Source organism: Pygocentrus nattereri, chromosome 7 (assembly GCF_015220715.1).
Source record: "Pygocentrus nattereri isolate fPygNat1 chromosome 7, fPygNat1.pri, whole genome shotgun sequence".
Classification (NCBI taxonomy): Eukaryota; Metazoa; Chordata; class Actinopteri; order Characiformes; family Serrasalmidae; genus Pygocentrus; species Pygocentrus nattereri.
In genome coordinates this window covers 8,735,001-8,762,676 of record NC_051217.1, presented here as the reverse complement: position 1 = coordinate 8,762,676, position 27,676 = coordinate 8,735,001, and the positions used below count along the sequence as shown (strand labels likewise).

General features: G+C 39.1%; 1 protein-coding gene across 4 annotated transcripts in view; it reads right to left on the bottom strand.

Annotated features, from left to right (window-relative positions):
* sema3d (sema domain, immunoglobulin domain (Ig), short basic domain, secreted, (semaphorin) 3D) overlaps positions 1–27,676 on the bottom strand; it is a 52,253-nt gene that overhangs the window by 22,435 nt on the left and 2,142 nt on the right. For 2 of the 4 annotated variants that reach the window (XM_017724999.1, XM_017725072.1), the window contains exons 2-6: positions 17,806–18,040; positions 9,699–9,859; positions 2,964–3,026; positions 2,597–2,716; positions 1,744–1,843 (exon numbers count right to left, since the gene is read on the bottom strand). In XM_017724999.1, the coding sequence (XP_017580488.1) occupies positions 1,744–1,843; positions 2,597–2,716; positions 2,964–3,026; positions 9,699–9,859; positions 17,806–18,013 (652 nt within the window). In that variant the 5' untranslated portion in view covers positions 18,014–18,040. Of the gene's footprint in view, positions 1–1,743; positions 1,844–2,596; positions 2,717–2,963; positions 3,027–9,698; positions 9,860–17,805; positions 18,041–27,676 lie in introns of those variants that run through there. The other 2 variants (XM_017725148.1, XM_037540276.1) reach the window with 2 other exon arrangements.

The following is a 27,676-nucleotide window of genomic DNA, read 5'->3' as shown; positions in this document are numbered from 1 at the left end:
AGACACACATCAGATTTAGAAAGGATCAGGGTATCTACATTTCTGCATAATTCAATCATTAAGATATAGACAAAGTTATTCAGAGTTCTATTGAAATATACTAAGTGAGAATTATTCACATGAACCAGATATTTAAAGTGTCCAATGCCTCCAAAAGCTACATCACAGGAAGTTATTACAAAAACCAGTCACAGAACTTTTTTGGCACTATATAGAAAGTTTCTGCTAAGAGCATGGAGTTTGCATGTTCTCCCTGTGTCTGCATGGGTTTCCTTTGGGTTCTCTGGTTTCCTCCCACAGTCCAAAGACTTGCAGTCAGGCCAATTGGACATGCTACATTGCCCCTAGGTGTGATTGTGTATGTCTGTCTGCCTTTCACCCGATGACTGCTGGGATAGGCTCCAGCACATCCCCCCACCCCGTGACACTGAGGGCGAGGCGGTTTAGAAAATGTGTGTGTGTGTGTGTGTGTGTGTGCGCTAAGAGCATAGAAACAATCAATTAATGTATGGTGCAAGCAAAAAGTATTTATTTGATAAAATGTTAGGCTATACTTTACCTCTGATCTCACTGCCAATCACCCCTTCACGTTACTAGTTTTATTTAGTGACAAACATGTTAATTCAGCAGTAAAAATTTGAATAGTTTGTGTTAAATGTGTTTTAATTTTTTTTTGCCATAGTATCATTTTGGTGTTAAGCATGCTACATTTGGTGTTTGTACTGAAGTCAGAAATCTGGAATCGTGATGACCCTGTGTAAGACCTGTCAAATGTATATGAAGACAATAGTACATAATTCTACGTTCTCTCTCTGTCTTTCTCTCTCTGTGTGACCCCAGCTGAGATGAGCCATTTTTTCCAGACTGCATAAACAATTTACTCTTGGTCTTAGCAGTCTCCATAGTAACCACCACAGGAGAACTTTGAGAATGTTAGATAACATCATAGAGATGTTGGCTTACAGTAAAATAATCATGAAGCAGACATCACTCAGATGGGCCTCATAATGCAAAGAATAACAAACACATAAACCATCTCAATTAATGATATCTGCATGAAGGCTCATGCAGGGTTGCGGATTCAGGATGATGAGAGCTTTGTATGGTTTGGAGATGAGCAGATCATGGAGAAAACAGACTAATGGATATTTGCTGGGTAGAGTCATGGGGTGAGATTTGAAGGGAGGTTAATTATCTGACCTATTTACCACTTTTTAGGTCACAGACATGAATTAAACATATACCGCAGCCATTATGTGCACAACCACTAATATACATGTGTTTATCTCCCTCCCCTTTCTCTATCTCTCTGTGTCTCTCCCCTGTCTTTCTCTGTCACTGTGATCTTTCTTTTGGTGTTGAATCTCCGCCTCCTATCCACCCATCTCTGTGTGTGTGTGTAGGCATGTTTTGTTATACATCTTTAAAGAAAGGGGTGGGGGTTTGCACCTCCTTGCTAGCTTTGACCTCTCTGCTCTCCAGTAAAGTTTTAAAGTTCTATTCCCTCAGTCGAATCTTCCTTAAAAGGCTACAGTGAGGTTATTCAGCTTTTATAGTATCTGTAAGCCCTTTACTTTGACTGCTGGTGGTGAAAAAACAGACCTATATGTTTTGAGCTGAAGTTACAGGAATGCAAACATTGTATCTAAACTGAAGGTGAAGAAGACCTGCATTATGATAAATAGCTGTGATGAATTTACCTGTGAATGAGACACAAAGACAGTAAAACAGTACAAAACTCACCAGTCAGTACTGAAGCAAAAGGCTGGCCGGGGTCAAAAGGGCATTTTAGCCTGCCGGACTCCATACTGCTGCTGATCAGATGAAGCCAGCCATCCTTTAACTCACATAATACACAACATGCAAAGTTTACACCCTGGAAAGGCTGTGGTACAACTTCATATAATATGTCAGTTTGTTATCATTAAAGTGATAAAGTCTGTCACAATATGGTTTTCCAAGCATGGTGTCATCAGCAATTGTAAAACACTGAATAACTATATGCATTAGAAAAGGGCAAAAAAGATGATTCTTTACTGTTTTAATGATAAATTTTGCTTTTCTGATATCATGGATATGGTCAGTACCTAAAGAACACTGGGAGGAAACCCATGCAGACACAGGGAGAACATGCAAACTCCACACAGAAGGAACCCTGATCGCCCGGCCAGGGAATCAAACCAAGGCCGCCATGATTCATCTCAAAGAGAGCAAAATTAGTCCTGTTTGATTGTTTGTGAAAAACTGAATACGAGTCCTTGTGCCCAGATGTTTGATGGCAGGTTGAACATGTGGCAGTACTAGTGAAAATGTCTTTATATGTCTTTATATATGACAATATGATATTTTTGCCATATCACTTAGATCAGCTCCTTTTTAAGTATTTTGCAAATACTTATATATATATATATATATATATATATATATATATATATATATATATATGCATCATGACAACGTACTTTTGCCATATCTCGCACCCTTACTGCAAATTGCAACCAGAAGAATATTTGCATCTATATACTCTAATACTACAGCCTTTACACCATGGATGTCTGAGCAGTATGCACTAATAATCTATGACCTCATCCCTCACCTCTTTGTGGCCCCTGACCTCTAGGAAGGCACAGGTGGGGTGGAAGGCTCCAGTGCCACATGTGTAGATATGGGTACGGTTATAATTGTGCAGAACCCGAACAAAATTAGCACATTCAGTCTGGGAGAGAGAGAGAGAGAGAGAGAGAGAGAGAGAGAGAGAGAGAGAGAGAGAGAGAAATTGGGTGAAAGTAAAAAAAGGCCAAATATAGAGTCTTGTGTAAGGACTGCTCACAGCCATAATTCCCCCTATGTAAAAATATTCTCCTTCACAAGCAGTTTAATGAGAAATAGAGAACTGAGTTAGGAAGGACGGTCAGTTTGGTGAAATACTTGCATAACAGTAATATAGTCTGGGTGTTACTCACAAGCGGGTTTTTGCCAGCCAGGACACACATATCCACCCTGTCTCTGGGAGCTGGCCAGCTCAGCTGAAAGACAGACAGACACACACACACACACACACACACACACACACACACACACACACACACACACAGACACACACACAAATAAAACACCACATCTCATTACTGTTGGCACCATTGAAGCCAAACAGCCAAAATAGTTTTTCATACTTCCAGAAGACTGTGAACAAAATCAGCTATAGTCTATATTTCTCATCACTATGATTGCCAAGTGTCTGTTTTTTTGGACTTGACAGTCCAGTTATGAGCTCCACTGCCCACTGTCTGGTTGGTGCTGTCAATCAGACATTATGACATCTGTTCGAGTCTCACTTTAACCCTTATGCAAAACCAACAACCAACATATTTTTTGCACATGGAGTGGCCTCGCTGCGTCTTCCTCCTCCCGCAGTCACTTGCATCCCTCGGTGGAGCTCAGGCTTTATGCTCCGTCCCCCACTGATTCGCGTTTCTCACCCCGCCGTCCTCGTGGGGTTTCATCCTCACTCAGAGTTCGGGCCCCGTCTTCCTGTCAACTCTAGCAGCTGTTATCGGCCACAGGCATACTTACCACTATATCCTTCTTACAACATTCATTAACAATTTGGGCAGTATTTGAGGACATCAGCTGCTGTAAAAAGCGTTCTAGACTGCTCAACAGTCTAGGGTCTCAGCTGTTATAAACTGAGCTTCATAATATGCCACTCAAGTTCAATGTCTCGACTGCAGACAGGCCAATCTAGCAGCTGCAGTTTCAACAATGCCACGCTGTTGTAATGTGTGTTACAGAATGTGGCTTGGTATTGTCTTACTGAAACAAGCAGGAATGTCCCTCAAAAAGACAGTGTATAGATGGCAGCATACATACACTGATCAGGCATAAATCCAGCAGCACTGCTGTGTCTGATCCATTCAGAGAGGCACAACACATACTAACACACCATCACCATGTCAGTGTTACTGCAGTGCTGAGAATGATCCATCACCCAAATAGTACCTGCTCTGTGAGGGTCCATGGAGGTCCTGACCACTGAAGAACAGGGTAAAAGTGGGCTAACAAGGCAGATAAACAGATGGACTACAGTCTGTAACAGAGTATACTGGAGCTGATAAAATGGACAATGTTAGTAACAATCAGCATGGTCCCTTTCCTCTTTGGCCTCGAGAACACAACATTATTTCCTAAATGGTAAAAATAGTTTGACTTTTCAGACCACCGCACATGTTTACAACTTTTCTGAAATGTGTGCAGCCATCAAATCAGGAATTAGTGTATACACATATGTTATTCCTCTCCTAAAAATATTACCAGTTCAGAGATACCACAATTTACTATGGTAGTAACAAAACAGGAAAAACACATAGTTAAAACATATATGGTGTATCTTTTATAATCTTTACAAAAAATAATGTGTCAATGGAGATCGTGTTAACCCAACTCTGCTCTCCACTGAGGGTGAGCCTAAGAGAGAAAGTGATCTGTATCATGTTCACCCTTTCTGTGCACAGATGTGTTATAAAAGGCTTAAGCGCTTAGCATGTACAGGGCTGACCTTTAACCTTAAACTCCCCAAGAGCCATCTCCACATGTAACACACAATCCCACAAACCCCTCTGATTACATTCAATCACACACGCTCGTGAGATGACTTTACACAGTCACTCTTTGAAGCTGTGCATGGTAACACAGTCTAAAAAGAGCTCATTAACCACCTACAGTTCCCTACACATGCTCACACACGCTAGGACGCCCCACACACACACACACACACAATTGTGCTGAAGAACTGGAGACTTGCACAGTTAAGAGCATTAACTGCACCTTCTCACACACAAACCTACACAGCATGAAAAACATAACAGGGCCATTATGCACTAGGGCCCAACTCACATGCAGTATTTCACAAAAGTGAGTACACCCCTCACATTTCTGCAAATATTTTATTATATATTTTCATGGAACGACACTCTAGAAATGAAACTGGGATATAACTTAAAGTAGTGAGTGTGCAGCTTGTATAGCAGTATAGATTTACTGTCCTCTGAAAATAACACACAACCATTAATGTCTAAATAGCTGGCAACACAAGTGAGCACACCTCACAGTGAACATGTCCAAATTGTGCTCAAAGTGTCAATAGTTTGTGTGAACACCATTATTATCTAGCACTGTCTTAACCCTCTTGAGCATGGAATTCACCAGAGCTGGACAGGTTGCTACTGGAATCCTCTTCCACTCCTCCATGATGACTTCACGGAGCTGGTGGATGTTAGACGCCTTGTGCTCCTCCTCCTTCCGCTTGAGGATGCTCCACAGGTGCTCACTTGGGTTTAGGTCTGGAGACATACTTGGCCAGTCCATCACCTTCAGCAAGGCATTTGTCATCTTGGAGGTGTGTTTGGGGTCGTTATCGTGTTGGAAAACTGCCATGCGGCACAGTATCTGCATCACGGTCTGCTTCAGAATGTCACAGTACATGTTGGAATTCACATTTTCCTCAATGAACCGCAGCTCCCTAGTGCCGGCAGCGCTCATGCAGCTCCAGACCACCATGCTTGACTGGTGGCAAGAGACAGTTGTCTTGGTACTACTCATGGTTCCAGTAATCAATGTTCTTGGACTGCTTGTCTTCAGCAAACTGTGTGCGGGCTTTCTTGTGCATCAGCTTCAGAAGATGCTTCCTTCTGGGACAATGGCCATGCAGACCAAGTTGATGCATTGTGCAGCGTATGGTCTGAGCACTGACAGGCTGACCTTCCACTTCTTCAACCTCTGCAGCAATACTGGCAGCACTCATGCCTCTATTTGTTGAAGCCAACCTCTGGATATGATGCTTTACATGTGGACTCAACTTCTTTGGTTAACCCTAGCGAGGCCTGTTCCGAGTGGAACTTGTCCTGGAAAATCACTGTATGACTTCGGCCACCACTATTAGCATTGGTCAAAATTGTATCAATAAACCAGTGTAAAGGTCAGATGTAATGAAAGTTACAGAAAATTGATGATACACAGTTTCTTTATAACCCACCCAATGTAGCGATGCAGATGAAATCAGACGCTCGTGGTAAAATGAACAAGGTAGACTTTATTAAAAAAGTTATATGCCTAAAATTATAAAAAAAGACGTAATCTGAACTCGTAGTCTAAAAGGGCATGGGTCAAAACCAAACAATCCAAAGGGCGAGACACAAGATCAAAGTCCAGAGAACAGTCCAAAAGGTCAGAACACGGAGATATTACCACAGGCAGTTAATCCGAAGGGAATAGCAAAAGAAGTAATGGGTTAAGAGGCAAACGGGTCAGAAATGATCAGGCATTAATACAACAGAACCACTCAGTATGCTGACAAATGATACAATACTTCACACTGATCCTATGCTAAGCCTAATTAGCATAACACAGGTGAACCAAATTAGTATTCAGGAAAGTAGGACCGGTGATTGGAGTGTGCAGGCAGGTCAGAGGTGGCAGGAGACATGTGAATTCCCAGAGGAGTCTGGGGAATGGAGTCCAAGTGAGTATCAGAGCCCGAGGGATGCGTGACACCCAACAACACACTTTTGCCCACCCAACAAGCTTTAGAGAGAAAGGGAAAGCAAAATGTTTTATGAGGAAGAAAGAAATGCAGAAATAAAACCCATGGGTGAACAAGTATTACTGGCAATTAAAAAGATTACTGTCAAAGCATTTGATTCCAGAAAGTTTAAAAAAAGGATATCAAGGTGTGAAAATAGAGGGAATAGGGTATATATATATATATATTTTATTTTATTTTTTTTCCAGATATAGGGAGAGGACCAAATCTTTCAGCAAAAGTTCAAACGAGGGACGGAGAGGAGCATTTCGCCTGTATTAGAAAAGGATGTCTAGCTAAAAGGATTTAGAATGCAATAACTTCAGATTGTGGAGCTGTTTTATATTTATATTATTTATGTTTTTGTGAACCACATCTGAATCTATAAAACTGGCAAATGGCATATAAATTAGTAAAGCTCTGTTTGTCTTATTTCAATTGGCATATCAATTAGTAAAGCTCGGTTAAAACTAGTCTGCTTTTGTAGTAGTTTTGCCCATGTAAAAATATAGCGAGTGATATTTATCTGAATTGTTATCTGCTTAACATCAGTATCAGTTACCAAATATTCATATTGGTGAGCCTTTCATATACACCTACCTCAAACGTACCAGTACAAACACTAGTGTGTGCTTTGAGAGATCTAAGAAACAGGGTAGGGAGTTGTTTGCACTGCCAGCTGTTGTTAGTCAACGCAGCTGCATCTGGTTATTTTGATAGGTCAGGGTGGAGCACATTTTTCTCTCTCATGCGCTTCTGTTGATGCAGAGCATGGAGGAAATATAGGCTGTAGGAAAGTAGTATTATGTGTGAGGAGCGTTTCTAAGAGTACTTTATAATTATCTATACTGGCTAAACTTTTTTTTCATAAATATAGCCTGAAATATGACACTCCCTTTACGCCCTCTGTTCATACAGCAGTGCTGTGGTTTGGATGGTTTTCTTCAGACTGCGTCTACTTGTGAGTTCATGTGAGTTCATGCAAATGTATGTGTGTCATGACTGACCAAGCTTTAAAAAGTTTCCCTTCATCAGCTCAGTGCAGTTTGATATAGCATGTTTTACCTTAAATTTTGTAAAGAAAAATAACTTTGTGTGTGAATGGTAGCCTGTATGTGTGTGTGTGTGTGTGTGTGTGTGTGTGTGTGTGTGTGACTTATGAACATGAGCACGAGACAGACACAACGCAGGTTCACTGCCGAGTTGTAACTGTCATACAACTATTGTAGCAGTGGTATCCCATGTCGCCATGGTGACAGTGATTGGCAGGAGTGATAGAAGTAGGGTCAGTGGGATTCAGAGGAACTGAAAGGCTCTATAGAGCGATGCCGTGGGAATATCGAGATGTGACAAGTGTTCTGTGCTCCTTTGGTTTAATATGGGAGATGGCTGCCTATACTCTGTAGCAGACGTGAGGAAATTATGCGTAAGCACATCCACCCACAGACATATATGCACAATAAGAAAGCATTACCTCATCCTCACAGACATTTCTGAGCTAAACACTCTTACTGTGCTTTTCTATAGGATTAGCATAGCCTGCAGTTCGTGAATTCCCGGCCCATTTAACCACTTCACTAGACCAGACTGTAGCAGAAAGCCAAAAAATTGACATCAAATACTGCTAAATCATTTATTGTGATGCAATACCAACTATGTTTCTTTGTCCCTATGTCATTGCTGTCTGATTAAAATCTTTATTATTTTTACAGATTTGTTTTTTAATTTGAAAGTTTTGGCTACCATGTAAACCATCAATTTTCCATGATGAACAATAAACCAAAAGAAATTACCCAAAATGAATAAAATCTTACATTGAAAGCTGTAAAGTTACTTGTTTTTATACAAGATTTTGTTCTGACATTTAAAATATGTGATCACATATGGTATGTACTTTTTACTACATAAAAAAAGTATTAAACCATATATGAACCATATGAAATCCTGTTTTCATTAGTATTTATTTACTTCCTTACTTCTTTTTTATTTCACCCACTTTTTTGCATTTTATCACTTTGCATTGCCCACATAGTTTCAAGGTAACAGATGTAATACAAAAAAAGATGGGATCTTTAACATATTCAAACCTTTTAATAAAAATGTACTTTTAACCATTGCCAATATTTTGGCATAATTTCCTGGATTTATGTTAGTTACCTTAAAACATGATCCAGAAGAACTACAACTCTGTATGGTTATAATAGTTAGACTTAGTAGTTATAACAGTTAGCTCTCAAGCTGTCAGTCTGTCTGTTAATGGTCTTATTTATCAGTCACAAGAGTAGGCAAAACATGAGGTTATACTTTAAGAATGAAGAGAAGGAACATCATTAAATGTGCAAACTAGCCAGCAACCACATTTTTTACAACACTATTATTCATACCAGAGCAATTTCCCCACGTTATGAAAAAAGACAGGCTTAATTGCACCACTATAGAAATATTCAAATCACCACCTCATTCCAAGTATTCAACCCAAATTTATGTCCTTGAGATAGGACGAGAAGATAAACACTGGCTGAACACCAGAGCTGCTGTAGAAAAGTAGTTCTCAGCATCTCTGACACTGTGTCCTTGTTTTTGATCCATTTTCTTGCTTTGCTGTGTGATACACCCTGTTAAAATCAACGCTACAGTACTATGTATACAATAACATGCTGCGAGATAGATACACATATGAAGAACCACCAAGTAAAAGAATGAGAAATAATGTGCTTGAATCTAACACAATCCTAATCTGAGAAAACAGACATAACATCACACATCACTAAACAACTACACGTGCTGTTTAAAACTGTAATTAATCACTTGTGTCTAATGTAAACAACATGCCATGTTCTGTTGTTGCAACATACTGTTTCACAGACAGAGTGCCCTCCAGTGCAACATGAAAGACACTGTGTTTTTCTGGATGATTCCATGGAACAAGTTCTTCATGTTTAGCCCCAGAACATGCATTGCTAAATTTACTGAAATTCTTCTCAGACTGACCTGATTCTGCATGTCTGCAGGTGTGCAGGCATGTCTGTGAGCATATGGATGAGCGTCAATGTGTGTGTGTGTGTGTGTGTGTGTGTGTGTGTGTGTGTGTGTGTGTGTGTTTGGGGGGGGGGGTACGTACCTTTCTAGGGTGCTTGTTGATGTTGTCTGGGTCCAGTAGGTAGATGTGATCCTTGGCCCCCAGAAGGAGTCTGCTCCTCTCCTCATCCAATAGGAATGTCTCAAACTGCATTCCATCACTGGAGCCCACAAATGGCACCACACTGCCAGAGTGCAACAATTCTGCAAAAGAGAGAAAGCCATTAGCAACACCAAACAGACTAGCCCAGCTCACACTGCACTACACCAGAGAAGCAAGCAATCAGAAAAGGTGTAGCATTCACATGGATACACCTATAGACTCGCATAGTCAATCCTGGAACCCTAGAAAAATCCATACTGCCTAATAACAAATCCAATAGAATGTTAATTTTAAAAATGTGCTCTTAAAAGTTTGATTTGTTGTAGATTAATGTTGACAATCAGAATCTACATTGGTAAGAAAACTGATTAAATTCACTAGCGTTAAGAACTGCTCACATGCATATATGTCATACAGAGATGCTTCGCAAGTGTTTTGATGTGTTTATCCTGTCTGCTCACTTAAAAGAGGAAAACTGCAACATTTAAATGTTTATGTTTCAAGAAGACAATGTAAGATGCTACACAGTTCATTAAAAATTCATGCACGATTTAAAACCCATTGAGATCTTAGTGGCTACACTGACAAGTTTGTTAAGAACAAAAAAAATCCAATCATTATGGACCAAATACTGTATTGGAATACGCCTTTATAAATACTTATGTATATTTATGTCAGTTGTCATGAGGAGCTTGCATAGATGTCATTTAGCCTTATCAACACAGCCCTACATAACGTATTTGACAGTATGACAAAGAAGCAAGAGGTTGTCTCCAAAACTAGAAGAACTACAAATTGCTGATAAACACTTTGCTGCCGAAAAAAGAAATATACTTTTTTTTTCTCTTCATAAATGACACACCAAAAATAGAAGGAAACACACATATCCTCTACTATATCCTAGGTTTTCTAGCATTGAAGACAGCCTCCCACTGTTTTGACATACTTTCCTAAAGTTTTAAAAATGATTTAAATGATCTGCTTCCACACATTCTTCACTGTCGTCCATAGGCCATCCACAGAGGCTACATTTTCCTTCTCCACACATTTGCCAAGATCTCAATTGGTTTTAAATCGTGCATGAATTTCACTTTATTATGTGTGGTGTCTCACGTTATCTTGTCTCCATTCCTTGTTGTAGCTTTCCTACTTTAAGTGAACAGACAGGAGAAACACATTAAAAACAGTATAGCATCAGTATATGATGCATTTGTACAGACGCACACACACACACACACACACACATTGATCTACATGTGACTGTCTTTATGCACCACATTCTTACAAAATATATAATACCAGAAACAAGTTCAGGTGTGAGTGTGTATCTGTCTCATACTAGTGAACTAGATGAACCTGAGTCAATCATCTTGCCCTGATAGCAGAACTCTGACATTCCTTTCCTTGAGGAAAGGAAACAGCACTTCAACACATTTTATTCTGTACAATGTGCCATAATATCAGGGTAGATCTGTCATCCTGGGGCTCAGATTCCACTCAGTTAAGTGATACTTTTTTTTTTTTAATGTCCTCCTCTGTCCCTCCTGTGTTAAACTTCTTAGGTGCATGAGCTGCCTTCCTCTGGCCCTCACTCTGCCTAAATAACACATGCAAACTAAATCTATGAGATCAGAGCCTAGCTATTAACTTGATTCGAATGTGTCTGTCTATCGTTCAGCACCACTAGACATCAGCTTGACTGGCCATTTACAATGCACATGCCTCACGTTCCAGCTGTGTCACTCCCTGAGGGTGAAAGACACATTAAATTATAGCTGTTTATGATCATAACTTAGCAAAGCCAAACAGTATTGACAGTGGGACAGGGCTAAAATGTTATAACACTCACATTCACACAGCACAAGCAACCCAGATTCAAATACCAAGGCAATTTTTATAAGAAAAACGACAGCATGCTATTGATTACTGCACACTTAAACATGAGCGTATCTTCCTCATACACACACACACACACACACACACACACACACACACACACACACACACACATATATATATACATACACACACACACGCACAGAGCTGTCTAAATAATTCATGCTTTTGGATCTGTTTGGTATGCTCAGTTTCAGCACGCTGTCTCTGCACGCTTGGACAGATACCATGAAATTACTCCACCTCTTGCTTTTTTTTTCTCCCTCTCCCTCTGAACACAATTTCTCCCTCTGAACACAGAATTCTGAGATCAAAACACTCTTTTAACAAAAATGCATTCATTTGCACTTACTTTCTGTTGTTAATTTTCACAGCCCACATTCCTTTCATTCAGTGTTTTTCTGTTCCTAATGACATTTCAATGTATTATGGACTTTTTCTCCATAATAAGTATTACAAAATCACTTGTGGTATTCTAATGTCTCGATAGCTAGCTAATGTCCCGTTCCACCTTAAACAGTCCAGCAGTTCTGAGGCCTGAAGTGCCAGAATGTAACAGCTGCTCCATTTAAGGTGGAACAGGAAAATTCTAACAAGAAGCTGGTGAATAGCTGACTTCAGCTTCATATCACTGAAGAATTAGGAGTGGTGATAATAAATAATTGTCATATCCCTTTGAAGACATTTCATCCCATAAATGTAACTAAAGCCCAGCAGTGAGGTTGCTGAACCTAGCATTGCTAGCTAGTAGCCTCTTAATGAAGTAATGTTTTTCTGTATTTGAGGGTTGTCCCATTTCATAGGGAAGATTTCGACCATTACCCTTGTGACTCAGTTCCAAGCGGAAGGTGACACTTGAAAAAAAAGGGGTAAAAATAAGAAATGAAATTGGGCCCAATATTGTGCTTCGTTGGTGATAGCAAAAGTATGGAGTTGTTGTTATGGCATGACATCAAATTAGAAGTGCAGACTGAATCAAATGACAATCCAATTTATTATATACCAAACAACGTAATTAAATATACTTGCATACAATCACACTAGAATAGTACAGTAAAGTTAAAGTACTCTCGACTTCTTTGACTTCTTAACTCGCACCCGTTTTTTCCTTCATTCTATGTCTAGGGTAGGTATACAGCAGGCCTATATCCTGTTTAAACATCCATAGCATACATGGTCATGTCTGTAAGTGTTATGAGACAAAAAAGTGCAGGTATATGCTGTCCAAATGTGCAGTGAATTGGCACAACCATTATTCTTGAGGTGTGAGGGTCTCGGGTAGGTTACCCACAATCAATATTTATACAAAGACACCCTCTGAAAAAAGCGTACTACACCTCCATCCTGCTAACCTCAGCCTAGCTTTTGCTAATCTACTCTACAAACAGTGTCAAGTCTGAGCTCTGCTGAAAGATTCCCGCAACGGCCTATCTGTGGCTAACCCTCAGGAGACTCAACCCCTAACTCCCACTCAGCAGACCCTGATTAGACCTGGTGCTGAAGCTAATCCCTCTGTTTGTTTATGAGAGATAATGTAGCCAGCTGAGTCCTTGACGCTAAGTCTTACACCACAGTTGCGTAAGCAACTTTACATGGATTGCTACTCAGAACATTGTGTTTTCAGGGGAGATTGTTAGAGTGCAAGTAAGTGGTTAGCGAGTGTTTTCTTAGCTGCCACCAAGCCTTGCTCTCTCATCAGCTTTAGTGTGAGCATGAAGGAATTCCAACATCCTTTCACAAATCTTAGCCTGATATAGGCCGAGTAGCTCATAGAGACTTGTGCAGACCAGTTACCTCACATAAAACTTGCCCCCCTTGAGTGTGAATGGATAAAAACGGGTTTATCAAAATATAAAAAATGCTTTATATAGTTATTCTTAAACTTACTTTGATTTTTATTTATAAATTTATATCGGATGTGAAGGGATCTAGGTTGTTGGCTCGTTCTCAGTTTAAGATCAGTGTAATACAAGGCTGTTGTCACATTACAAGCCATAATGTTCAACTCTAATATTTTGCTTTCTGTAGGAGCACAGCCTAAGTGCCCAAGTTCAGAATCTCAGCACTGCAAAAAAACGATATCTTGGTATGTAGAATCATATGAAGTCTAGCCAATTTAGTTTGAGATTGTTATAAGAATATTCTAAAGTTGTTAACTGTTTATAGGCATTTTTACATTTTTTTAACTTTAGTTATTCTAACTAGTGAATAAACTTATATTATTGCCATATTTTTTTTTCTTGAAACAAGCAAAATTATCTGTCCGTATACTAAGACAGTATCTACAAAATATCTAAATTGAAAAATATCAAAATATCTAACGTTGAATGATCTCATTACATTCTTAAAACAATCTCATAATGAGAAATGATGAAAGATGCTTTCACTTTCCAAGACATTTTGCAGCAAGTGCTATTAAAAGCAAACATAACATTATTTTAGCTAATATCAGAAAAATATTACTTACTGTAATTCACAGGGATTAGTAAGTCAGTATTTTATCTCCAGTTAAAAGTCTAATATAAGGGAGTGAAACAAAGTACATTTTTGTCTAATACACTCAGCAGTAAATAATGATGATCCACATCCACCCGCCAAATGGTTGTTCGCTGAATAGTGATGATACATCACCATCCAATGTTCTTTTTCAAAAATAAAGCCAGCTGTTTCAGACTAGAGTATCATCACTGTCTAAAGATGTAAAATATCTATCTCCAGATTTCTAACTTAACAGGAAAAAGAACATGTTTCTTAACTTTTACTGCAGGTTAATGCAAAGTGATCTTATTCCAAGTTATATTGGAGCATTTCTATTGATCCATTCATCATGAAATTTGGACACAGTCTAAAAAATAAAAATGACATATGTGTGAGCAAGTTAGTGTACAAATCTATAAATCTCTGTGTATACATTCTTCATTTCCCATGAGGCTTGCAGACCCATGCAGCTCATTCTGTCAAATGCCACAACATATTCCCTACCCACAAAACAATCCTTAAGATCAAACCCCCTGTATAGAAATGCTGACCTTTACTGAAATAATTACATTATAAGGGCAACAAAATGTTTCACTGTGATTGATCTGTATTCTTGGAGAACTGACAGTGGGGTGAAATGTGATGTTTGATCCAGCCAATGCAACCCAAATGTCCTTTCTGTTCTTTTTCCCAGCACATGCATGCATACATGAGCGATCCCATGCTTGACTAGCCTTTAGGTGTGAAGTCCAGTGGATCTGATGTGTTCCATTCAGAGCTACATTCTTCAAAAGAAAAGGGGTCTCTGTTTTTGAGGTGTGCGTTGACACAGAAAAGGTGCTGATGTTTTTGAAGAGTTCACTGACTCAGAGATGATGAATCTGGGATGATTATACTGCGGGCCTCACACCAACTTCACTAAAAGGACCAAACATGGACAGAATAACATAGCTTTTCACATAGATATACAGCATCAGGTGGCAGGAGCTTAAAGGATGTGGTGAGCATTGTATCTTCTGGTAAATTAGCCCAGGTGTTCACTCACAACAGGCTTTAAAGGACCCCTGTGATGCAAACTTAAAATATCACATGCTTATTAACAAAATAGAGCTTCTACCTCTACGTGAACCCAAGCTAATGCCAAATATGACAAATCTAATTTCTCACTGGGTTCAGTAATCTGGTTGCAACTTGTGTTGACACTTGCAGGCGTCTCAGACAGAGGAAATTTTACATTGCATAATCTTATGTTATATGAGACCTGATCTTTCCTCAAAGCCATTAAAGAAGGAAGACATTCCACCTCTTTAACCATTTCAGCAAGATCCCATCATTGAAGAAATAAAAAGAATCCAATTCCAATTAAAGACCTCAGTGACTCACTGACCTATTTCACACTTACAAATTAAAAGCAATTCAGTGTTTCTAAAATAAGCAGTGTGTTTCCTTGCACTGTCTGTTGCCCTAACAACATGTTCTCTCTCTCATGCCCAGGGTGAAATACAGGGTTTTGACAGCATATACTTACAATGTACTTATACACCCATATTTTCTGAATGCCAAAAAAGCTCAAAATAAATGGTGCATTCCTAGCAGTCGGTCATATTTTCATTGGCCTGAAGTTGTTGATGTAAACGAGGCTCTATTTTGAGTAGCGCTGGCCTGCTGGAGCTTGGTCGGCGAGAGTTTTTGGGGAGCTCTACATTTTGTTTCCCTCAGTGGCATAAAACAAACACGCCGCACGTTTGCTTAACTCCAAAAGCCACAGCAGAGACTGAACACCGGACAGAATGAAAGGAACACTGAGAAAAAGAAATAAACAACCAGAAGACTTTAATCACTTCTTTTTGGGGTGGACAAAAGGCGTGATTAACAGATTTGCCACTTTGTCATCGCCATCGCTGTGATCACCATGAAGATAAGATGCTCATCCAGTGCAGAGGTACAAGTTTGGCTTGTACACTCCACTCACACTCTAACACTAACACACATAGCGCTCTCTTAGGCTTAACTATCCATGTCCAACATGTGTCAGTGTTTTCAAATAAATGAGTGAAAAGAGTCATTACTTGTTCACTAATGTTTCCTTTATGCCTCATAGATATTTATTCAGTAGCGTCACTCATGTTTATCTGGTTCCCCTTTACTCCCTGAAGGTGCATGTGAGAGTGTGCGGGTGTATGCATGTGTGTGTGTTTAAAAAAAAAAAAAAAAAAAACACCAATTGTCACACGTAGGGCTGCTTTAATAATCCCTATGAAGTAACACTAGCTCTTGATGACTAATGTAATCCTGTTACAGCTGTAGACAGATCAAACAAACAGCTGTGCATTATTTTTAGATCGACTATAAATGTAAAATTATATATAACCTACTCATTGTCTTCACTGGAGTGTACACCCTTGGCTAATGCACTGAATATGTACTTACATTAAATGTAGTTTTGAGCAGTTTACAGTGTCAGTTGTACTTTAGCTTTATGTTAAGAAAGACTAAGTGTGGTCAGGCAGATGTTGAATCATAGCCAGGTGTAATAAGAGACCATGAATCCAAATCCAAACCCTCAAACCACATCAACATGTGGCATCTCTTTGATGTTGCCCTGCCCAAAAAAATATAAAATCCTAAATGAAGCATGTGAGACTGTGTGCATATGTGTTTGCTTTGTTTTGATCTCCTTGTGAGAGGAAAAGGTGAAAATGTCTAAGGTGGTGAGGATACTTTATTGCATCCAATGAGAAAAAAACAGACATCTCAATTGAAAAAACTAGAAGAGTTACAGTTATTGTTAAGCTAAATTTCACCATTTAAAAAAACTGCATAAATCAATTGTTGAATTGTGGCAAATAAAGTCATTCAGGCTGGCTCGATGTGAAATGGTTCGCTGTACAGACTACAGGGGTGGTGGTAAGAACTAGTGGTGGCAGTGTCTACAACGCAAATATAGCCATTTTATATAATATTCAAAGACACCATTGAACCTACATGTATCTTTTGAGATTTTATATGTATATATTGTAATGTAAATAATGGTTAAATAGTTTTGGGGGTTGTTTTGCCATAAATCTCCCTCTAGGTACTTCTCTGCAAAGAATAGATTTAAAACATATCTTCATAACATTATACCACAATTATTAACAAGTCTGAATTGGTAAATTTCTCTACAGTGGAGCATTTCATATCAAACCACTGTAAATGACTCTGTTCAGATATTAACAATTTAATTTTGCAGATTTTTTTTAATCACGGCAATGTTCACGTACTGTCGCAAATAGTTAAATGAAAAACCCTGTAAAGACAAATAATACAAATGTTCTTGTTTGTGTGTGTGTGCTCTACCTGGGTATCCATCCCTGTCAGTGCTGTAAATTTGTACAAACATATACATACATACATACATACATACATACATGCTACAATGAAATGCAGCGCATTTTCCAAGCAACATTATAATCAATCACAGGCAGCATAATATTTACCTCATATAAATAATTTATGGACCTTTCAACACCTTAAAGTTCTATGTGGAAATGTAAATGTCAAGAAGACACATTTATTGTCAACCAATTCTAATATGTAAGACAAAGTAACAAGGTAATTACAAATGTAATGAACAAAACAGGCAGTTTAGCTGTGACCTATGAAGTATCCAACAGTAGTTATATTTGCCTACCTTTGTAGCTGAGCTTGACCCTGGGCACACTCTCCTTCGTGCAGTGCACTTGAGGCAAATACAACAGCAACAGCATCCCCAGCAGTCTTCTCCGCACTGGAGAGGGATGGGTCATCCTGGTCCAGCAGAAGGGTTTGTTGTCAGGGAGATGCTGGTGTCTGTACACCTCTTGCTGGTTCTGGCTCTGTGGTTCTCCAGTAGTCTTCATAGGAGATAAAGCTCGACTACTGCAGCCCTGTGGAGGGAGCAGAGACTCGTTAACTTGTTAGGAGTCACTGAGGGAGGGGCTGAGCATCTCTGTGGGAGGTGTGTGTGTGTGTGTCTGTGCGCGTGTGACCTTGTTAAATCCTAAGTGAATACTCAGCTGTTTTACCATGGTCTCCTTTAGGCATCTCTGTCCATTTGAACGTTCTATATCAGCTGCTGTCCTATTCAGGTCCCTTCCTTTTGTCCTCCAACACACAGAGTCTTTCGTTCCCTCCTCTCCCTCTTTAAATCTGTTTGTCCCTAAACAAAAGGTCAGCCTGTGGAGGAGCGCCACTTCCAGCCTCTTTTCAAATACTGGTCCTTCTTTCTCCCATCCATCTCACAGCGGTTCCTTTTCTTTCTCTCCTTTTCTCTGCCCCTTACACATTGTAAATGGTATTCCGTACAGGGAGCGGCTGGCCAATGATCATGCCTAAATTCTTCGCTTCATTAGTCTGTGGAGTGGTGTGAAATTGTGGGAAAAAGACTACACTATACGAGGCTTCATTATGGGCGAGGTCATTTCCTTTTACAAGGAATCATAATAAGAACAAATATTCATGACCTGCCCTGAGAGAATTCCTCCACCTCCAAGAATTCAGCAGTTGCATTCTTTTAAACTCATGAATGAATGACTTAGTGATTAAACGAGACAACACTACTTTCTGCAAGCATTCCTTTTATGTTCATTGCAAGCATTAATTTTTTTGCACAAAGTTTACATTACGCCCATAATCATTTCTAGATAATTTTCAAAGGTCCCTTATGCCTAATCATACTGAGGATTAATGACGTACACAGTTAACAGGACTGTCTGGAAGACAGGTCTAATATTCAGACAGATGAGTCTTGTCACTAGGCATGTTCTCTTAGAACACCGCGTCCATTTAACTTTGTTCACACATGCACACAGACTATACACGTTTCTAGTAAAGAGGTCCCATCCAAAGATAAGTCTGACTCTCTGTTTACTTAGGAAAACGGTGCTGTCCCCTGTAGGCCATGTTAACAGAGATAGTTCCAGAGGTGATGGATCATACAGCAACAGAAACACGCAGCAGGGCAGAAAGGGGCAGAGGGAGTGAGCGCAAAGGTCGAGTGTCATTGGAGCATGGGCACTGAGGTTATCCAATAAAGGCAAACTGATTTCCATCCAACAAATCACTGGCATAACACAACTCTATCAAACCTAATTATGACAAATAAATCAGGAACTGTAGCCCTTCTGTTCACTGGAAATACTCTGCAGGTCGTTCCATCATAAACCATCTCACAGTGAGCAAAACAGACCATTTACTCCTTTTTCCACCATCTTTTATTCTACTCTTTCCATCCTTTCTAACTTCTCCACTCTTGAATAAATATAGGAGCCAAAAGAGTCATTTGTAGAAGAGCCACTTTTGGTAGCCTAAAGAACCTTTTAGCCGAGTTTTGAAGACACCATCCATTAAAAGGTTTTTTATGGAAACACAAGTGGATCTTCTGTGGTATTACACCAAATGTAGCTTTTCTGGCACCAGTTTATCTTAAAGTTTCTCCTTCTTCTTCTTTATATTCTTCCTCTTCTTCTTCACTCTACTTTTCGTCTTACTCATCTTCTCTCTTTTCTTCTTCTTCGCGTTGTCCCAGTCCTACTTTGGCCTATATTTTTTTCACAGTTGTTCTCCCCATCTACTTATCCATAAAGGCACATCACATTAACTTCCCACACCTGGACTACTGCAAACACAGCATATCAATAATATTATTTTACTGTTTAACTGCAGAATAAGGATAACACAGGTCATTATTATGAGTTCACGTTACTTATTTTTGTTATTCTTGGCTCAGAAGTCAATAATCCTTGAGACTTCAGTGTGATCACATAGAGCTGCTCCTCTGGTCAGTTTAAACACCACTAACATTAATGCAGCGCACACTGCACCAAGGCCGTTCTGTATTTTCATAACACAGTGCAACAACATGCAGAGAAAATCTGTCTTCATTAAGTCAAGAAAACTGTTGAATTGTTCGAACAAGAACAGCGGAGAGAGTCTGTGAGAATGACATCAATTTCCAGAGAGAGTCACTGCCAGAAAGCCGTAGCTGAATTATGCAGAAATAATTGGAGCTGCATTTAATGAATTATATCCCCCTCTCTCAGTGAGAAAAAACTGCCCTCAATATGAACAAGACCTCCGAATTGCTGTCTGTGGATGTTTATGTTCATGAGAATGTCATGTTTCTCTGGTGAACTTCTCTCCGCACTAATGAAGAAAGTAAATTCTCCCAGCTGCATGTTGCCATTCACTCACTCCCTCACGTCAGAACAGGCAAAACACTAAAATATGTTATTACTCATGATTGCTTTTAGAAAATGGTCTTAAATGATGCAAAACAAGTTTGGCTTATAATCGTTAATGATGATTATTTTAGATGTACTTCAGTTTTCAAGGCTCAATTCAATAATTCTGTAAACATAAAGCAATTATGAGTCAGAATTCCAGATTTGATGGTTGCTGTATAAATGTATGCAACTTTTGTGGGATGAGAGATAAAGAACAAAAAGTCTGTAATGGTAAGACATTTACTACTGTGTACTAGCTGATTCTCTGTATATTGTTCTAATGTTCTTCAGTTGATGCTTAATATTGTGTCGCTGCACATGCTTTCCTATAGTAAAGCAGTAATATAAACTCCGAACAAGTCCATAAGAAACATTCATACACTACTCTACAAACTGCAGTATGTTCAGTCCAGGAGCAGCTCTGAAGTTATCACTGAATTCTTAATGTGGCGGACCCTATCAGATGAATGAAAGGGATTAAAGTTTCAAATTCACTCAAGTCAATAGGCAGCGTCAGTGACTAATTGCATGTCTGTAATCCTGTCACAGAGGACACATGATCCTATTCTTGTGTGTATGAGGGAAACTGAACTCGTGTTATTAGGAACAGCTCCAGTTTCTCTACTCACAACTCACTAATCAATCCTATATATCATACTGCCAGCGCAGTCAGCAGACGTGCATGTGTGTATTTGTGCATGCTGAACTTGGTTATAAAAACAAAGCGAACTTTCCTTTTTTCCCTTTGTTCTTCATTCTTTCAGCTGAACTGCAAATGAATGCTCCAGACATAACTTAAATCCTCTGCACACTAAAGATAATTGTAGACTAAACTGATCAGAAACACTTTAAAAGATAACAGTGGGGCTCTGGTGGTATACAAAACTAGACCCCATATCCTACATTTTACCTTTTCCCTGAGGTCCAGTTATGATGTTTGTGTAGATTTATGTATCTGAAAGCCATAATTCCTTCTTTACATGGCCATTTCTAACCTTTCTATGTCTCTATCACCTTGGCCCAAAAGTAAGCAAACGTTCAAATGTTGGATCACATTGCATTGCGTCACAGGATGAAGTAGAAATGTAACAAAACAAAACTAACTGCCCTATCAGCTAAAAGTTTGAGACTTCACATACAAATCTGGACCATGTGAAATAGTCTCCATTTAGCCACTTCCAATATAAACTGTCTCATTTCAGTTACTATCACAATATATCGGAAGCTGATATATTTTTATTTGCTTATGAAGAGAAAAACAAAATTATTAAAATCAATCTTCCATTGAAATTAATTACAACCAAAAACCTGTCCAGGTTTTAGCTTGTACTGAAGCATGTGCTGTAGTCACCTGTGGTGGGAACAGCAGCTTCGGCAAACCACTTCATACAGTTTCACTGTATCAGGCGCCTACATCCACAATTTACTAACATGAAACATCAATCTAACTGTTAAAGTAGCCTATATCTGATACGGGCACCAAAGACAGGATTCTGTAGACCGAAACCGAGCAATGCTGTGGATGTAAGTAAAACATCATCATATGTTTCCATCATTAATTTAGCTCTTTTACTAACTTAAGTTCCATCAAAAGTATAATAATCCTGATAAATTTGTGCAAAACGTGTCAAAGATTTATGGCTCAGTGAATTATTCCAGTATTTGTTACAAATTTCACTCATATAGTGTCACAGAGATGACATTCTTTTGTTTTCCAATTTTCTCCCAAATTTATTCGTTTCCAATTCCACCTGCTAGATAGGACTACCCCAATCACACGATACAATCAACGCTAGGGGGCGAAGGCTAACACAGGCTGCCTCCGAGACCTGTGAAACCGCTCACGCAACGTCCCTGGAGAGCTGAACGCAGTCGGAGGAAAGCCAGTTAACAGACGCCTGCGCTGACTAGCATCACATTTAGTGATGCTACGGTCAGCTGTAGCATCAGCAGGGATCGAACTTGCGATCTCCTGATGATAGGGCCAACGCTTAGACGCTTTCACCACTTTGGAGCCCGACATTTCATATTCTACATGAATCAATTCAACCTGTTATCTGCGTTTTCTGAAACAGCGACCGAGGATGTGCTCAGTTTCACACTCAACTCTCAAAACTAGGAGGGAAAAAAAAGAATAGGCAGGTGAACTATTTACCTTTCAGTAAACATTTTTTATTGTTTTGACTCCCCGGCCGGGTGACCGGGTCCTCTCTGTGTGGAGTTTGCATGTTCTCCCCGTGTCTGTGTGGGTTTCCTCTGGGTTCTCCAGTTTCCTCCCACAGTCCAAAGACATGCAGTCAGGCCAATTGGACATGCTAAATTGCCCCTAGGTGTGAGTGTCTGTCTGTCTGCCCTGCAATGGACTGGCGACCTGTCCAGGGTGTATCCTGCCTTCCACCCAGTGACCGGTGGGATAGGCTCCAGCACCCCCCCACGACCCTGAGGGAGAAGCGGCTTAGATGGATGGATGGATATATGTGTATATATATATATATATATATATATATGTGTGTGTGTGTGTGTGTGTGTGTGTGTTTGTGTGGTTTCAACCCTGACGGAGAAACGGCTTGGAAAATGGATGGATGGATGGATGGATGGATGGATGGATATTTACACTAACTTAGAGAATGAGCTGTATAATCGTAGCTGGGGGCAGTTCTTTTAGTATAAAACCAGTTGCTACATTTTTTTAAAGCTTTGTAGTGATTCCCATACTGTTGTGAATAGCTTTTGATAAGCGTGTTTACTAAATAATGTAAATATATACATAAAGTAATGTAAAATATTGAAATAATTAATTAACCTACAATATTTTAATGTGTTTGTGACACCGGTATTGGCTACAGTAAGTTGTCCATTCTACCTTTTGGACTACTTTTAAATTTTTGGCTAGTGTAACCACATTTTAATAAGGTTACTGGCTCAAGTGCAGTAATTTTGTTGAGGTGGAGCATCACTATGATGTGATCTGATGCACGAAAAATAAAAACAAAGCACCGGTCAAAAAAAAGGCAGTTAGTGTAGATGGTTGGTTGATCATTCTGGTTTTGTCATTGTCACATGCTCACATCACTTGCTCATGTCGCTTCATTTTAGGAAAAAGTGTTATAATTAAACAGACTGTTATGTTAAACAGTTATGTTATGTTATGTTAAAATATGTTGGTTTTCATGGCATTACAAAAACAATGGATTCAAAACAGACTATACTTGCAGTTGAATGCACACACATTAACTTTTTTGGACTAAGTAGTGAATAGTCCATTTAAAAACCTTATCAGTGTTGACATACTACATTAAACTTTTTCATTAAAAAAATTTGGTTATTATTTAAAATAAATGTTCTCGAATAACCCTGTTGTATATGCTGAGGCAAGATATCACTGTGTTTCTTCTAAACTTTTGCTTCCATCATCTGTTGTGAGCTCTGTCGACATCCATTATGGTGTCCTAATGGCATTATTGCATGACAAAGTACTTATACTAGCAGCAATATAAGCATTCGACCTTTGTTTGAACCCTGGGGACAGTATTGATTTAACAGTGTAGACAGTTATTTGGCCTCAGCTCAAAAGACTGAACATGTGGGAGTTGAGTTCTGCCAAGCAGAAAAGTTACAATCAACACTTTTCAAAGCGCACATCCTCAAAACTACTATGTAAAGCATGCAATTCTGACCAGATTCCGCTTGAATATCTGCAGCACTGTTGACTGAAGATATCACCGCCCATGGATCACAGCACTGTGCCTAATATGGATAAGGCATTCGGCAGATAAGCAGTTGGAAAAGTATCAGATATCGCCAAAAAGGTGGAGAATGGAGAAAAAGCTTTCCATGGTTTTCTGAAAACATTAGTGAGGAAACTCTGTAGACTTCTGCCTTGTTTGTTTGAGCCAAGCTCATGTTTAATGATACGTTTTTAATCCCCCTCTCATCTTTAAAGGAGGAGAGGTTTTAGCTCTGGTACCTGTACGCACCTGGGAGTGAGCCAGGTGGATATCTCCTGACAGAGAGAAAAAGAGAAAGAGAGGAGTGAAGACATTCTTTCAATCCAAAAACAACCAAATCCCATTGTATCCCCAAAATGCCTGATGTGTGACTGACAGACCTATGGAATTATAGGTAACTTTATACATCCTGAGAGGAACTCTGATAGCTGTAATGGAATAGTGACAAAGTGACCCTACTCTAAAGTGCTGGGATAATGTCTCCTCTCCTTATTCCTGTTAAGCGTGAATGAGTGAAAACTCTATCTCTACTGCTTCCCATGCATGAGGGTGGAGGGATCAGATGATGAGAAGCCCAGAGTCTCAGACTTAGTGTCAGAGAAGAATAAAGTGAAGCTGTCCAACTTTGTTCACTGCTTATTTCACAGGTGTGAAGGTGCTTGACAGCGCTGACAGAACGCCTTAGAGAGCAAGTCAGGCAGAGACAATGAAGTTATTCACTAATGTTGGCCTATATACACAGACACATATGGACAAACCCCGCATACTTTTGTATTGTTGCTGTCCAAAGACAGATATATATCTCCAAAATAGTAACTACAGGAGAAGCTAAACATGATCTTTCCTTTTAATGTGAGTTAATGTAACAAAGTTTTATGCCACATGATTGTGGAACTTTTCTATTGACCCACTCATTGGTAAATTGTCACACAATGTAAAGAACAGCTGCCGTGTTTGTATGATGTAGAAAAATAAACCTAAACAAAAATGGAGATTTACATTTTAGACAGCGGCAATATGTACAAATATTAACTAAATATACTCTTTTTCTCTTCGTCTCTCAGTGTTTCTTTCCCACACATACTTTCGTGAATTAGCAGCTGATGAACCATATTGATGCATCAATAAGATTTCCAGACAACTGTATCAATCTTCTAATCTACTACTAGCAACATCACACTGAATTGTTACTTTTCCCCTCAGTCAAGTTAAAATGGCTGGTACCAAAAATTAAACAAACGGCACTGATCTTATCTAACTGGCAAGAAAATACTTCAGTTGTCTAGGAGAGATTGCTGAATACACAAAAAACAAGGTATGACTCACCTGTACATTAGCTTACTAAAGCCCAGCCAATATGAAAATGGTCACTGACACTGAATTTAAGGTGTTATAAGTGACAATAACTGATATATTGAGCAATATAAACGTATATGGTCAAAAACTGAACAGGTTCCATTACTTTAGTTAAATAGTGTTTTACTGTTTGGTATACTTATCAATTGTTAGTTTTCCAGTGTGGTTTAGTTCTCAATTTTCTAATTTCTTAAACTCAAATAAACCTAGAACCAGAAATCCAAAGATTTATTACATGCTTCTATGATCTAAGAATAGCTCAAGCAGTCTGAATTGAAATTCATGGAGTTACTGAATAATAAGCCTTAGTAGAGGAGTGTACAGGATTATATTAAAAAATCTCTCCAAATGTGTGGGCCAGTTGTGTTTTTTTGCATTTTTTACTCAACATTTTGCCATTAACTGAATGGGCCATTGTTTGTTTACTTTTTTAAAACTGCCTATTTGCTTAAACTAGACACCAAACATTTTGTGTAAAGCCCAGAGATTGTAGTTGGGGTCAGAACAGAATGGTATGTAATAAGCCTGGGATTTTAAGGCATTTAACGTAAGACTGGTAAATAATACAGGTATCAAAATGTGTATTGCAACTGTGTGATATCACAATGCAAAAATGTGACAACATGCATCATGGAGAACAGACACTTTATTAATTTTGCCCTCTGATACAACTTCATTGTTTGAACACCAGTGTTTACAAACAACCAGCACCAATCAACCGCCAGCTCCAGCACTCCTCCTGCCTCTCAGCTCTAGGGCAGTTAGTGAGTGCAATTTGTTTTGTTTCAATTAGAGATACTGAGTTCACAATGTCATATTTTCATGGTATTTTAGACAATAAAAGAATTGTGGGATGAGAGTATTGCTACACTCATAGTATAAATTTCCAAATTTTGTCACATTTCTAACTGTGCTTTTCTTATATAATGTTTAAAGAGACATTATTTAGTGCTTTAGTGCTCACCAGCACTTCCCGTAGACTAGCTCCAACACAACACACCTGATTCACCTCCTAAAATAGAATCACACACTAAGGCATCAGTGCTAGGTAAGGAAATCAAAAACTTTAGTCAAAGTTTATCAAATTACTTTCGCTCATCATTCATAAGCAACGCCCATGTCATCATGGGTCTGAAATGATTATGGGCTGCACAAAATGAAACAAAAATTAAATTAAAGGAGTTTCAGGGTCCCACCCCTGGCACACATAGAAAGCAAAGCATGCTGTGATATTGTAGATTCAACGATAATGAAAGCAAGATTTCTATCATGACAGCTTTGCTCTTTCCCAAGTATAAGGTCAGCATGTGTAGAGCTGTGCGCCTTCTTGGCACAAGTACACTGGATGTCATAGAAGAGAGAAGAGGTGAGGGGAGAAAAACAGGGAGAGATCAGTGGCACCTCTGTGTTACAAGCTCTTAGCACCCAAGCACCATAGTGCTACCACATACATACACACACACACACACACACACACACACACACACACTCACACACATGCCATTCATCAGACTGTGCCTCACTGCAGTGCTCTGGGAACTTAGATCCCTCTTAAACAAACACAGAGACCACATCTCTGCCCCCCTGCCTGTGCCAGGTATCATGTTCTGGCTCCTGAACTTTCATCAAGTCCAGTGACCAAAAATGTTGAAAGCCAAATTACTAGTTTAAAGAACTGTATTGTCTCTATTTGACCCATTTTTAATGTAAGGTCAGTGACTGTAGATAATTCTGACGTGCTTCCCTGTACTTAGAAATGAAAATCTGACTAAAACATAAAATTTATGCAAAGCATATATGGTACAGTACAGTGTGTGAAATGTTGAATAAAAATAACTGCCCCAAGACGTTTTCATGACTCTTTTTTAAATGTGGATCGTGCAGTGTGCCTATGTTAAAATATCATATGCATCATGTAAAATGTCTGCAAGTATTGTGATATATTTGCCACATCGCCCACCCCTAAGAACAACTGTGTCAGTTTCAACTTTGCATAATATTTATTTTTTTTACTTATTCATCTATCTGTGGTGATTTCCAGTGTAACTCAGACACTGCAAATATAGATGAGGCTGAAAGGAACTGACCTTTTTCTGGAAGCTTTTAACAGAACTGTGAAATGTGGACATCCTTGAGGTTCAAGTATGAATTCATTTATGAAAGTCAAAGAAACAAAAACAGCGATGACGATAGTTCAAAATCAAAATTACAGGAT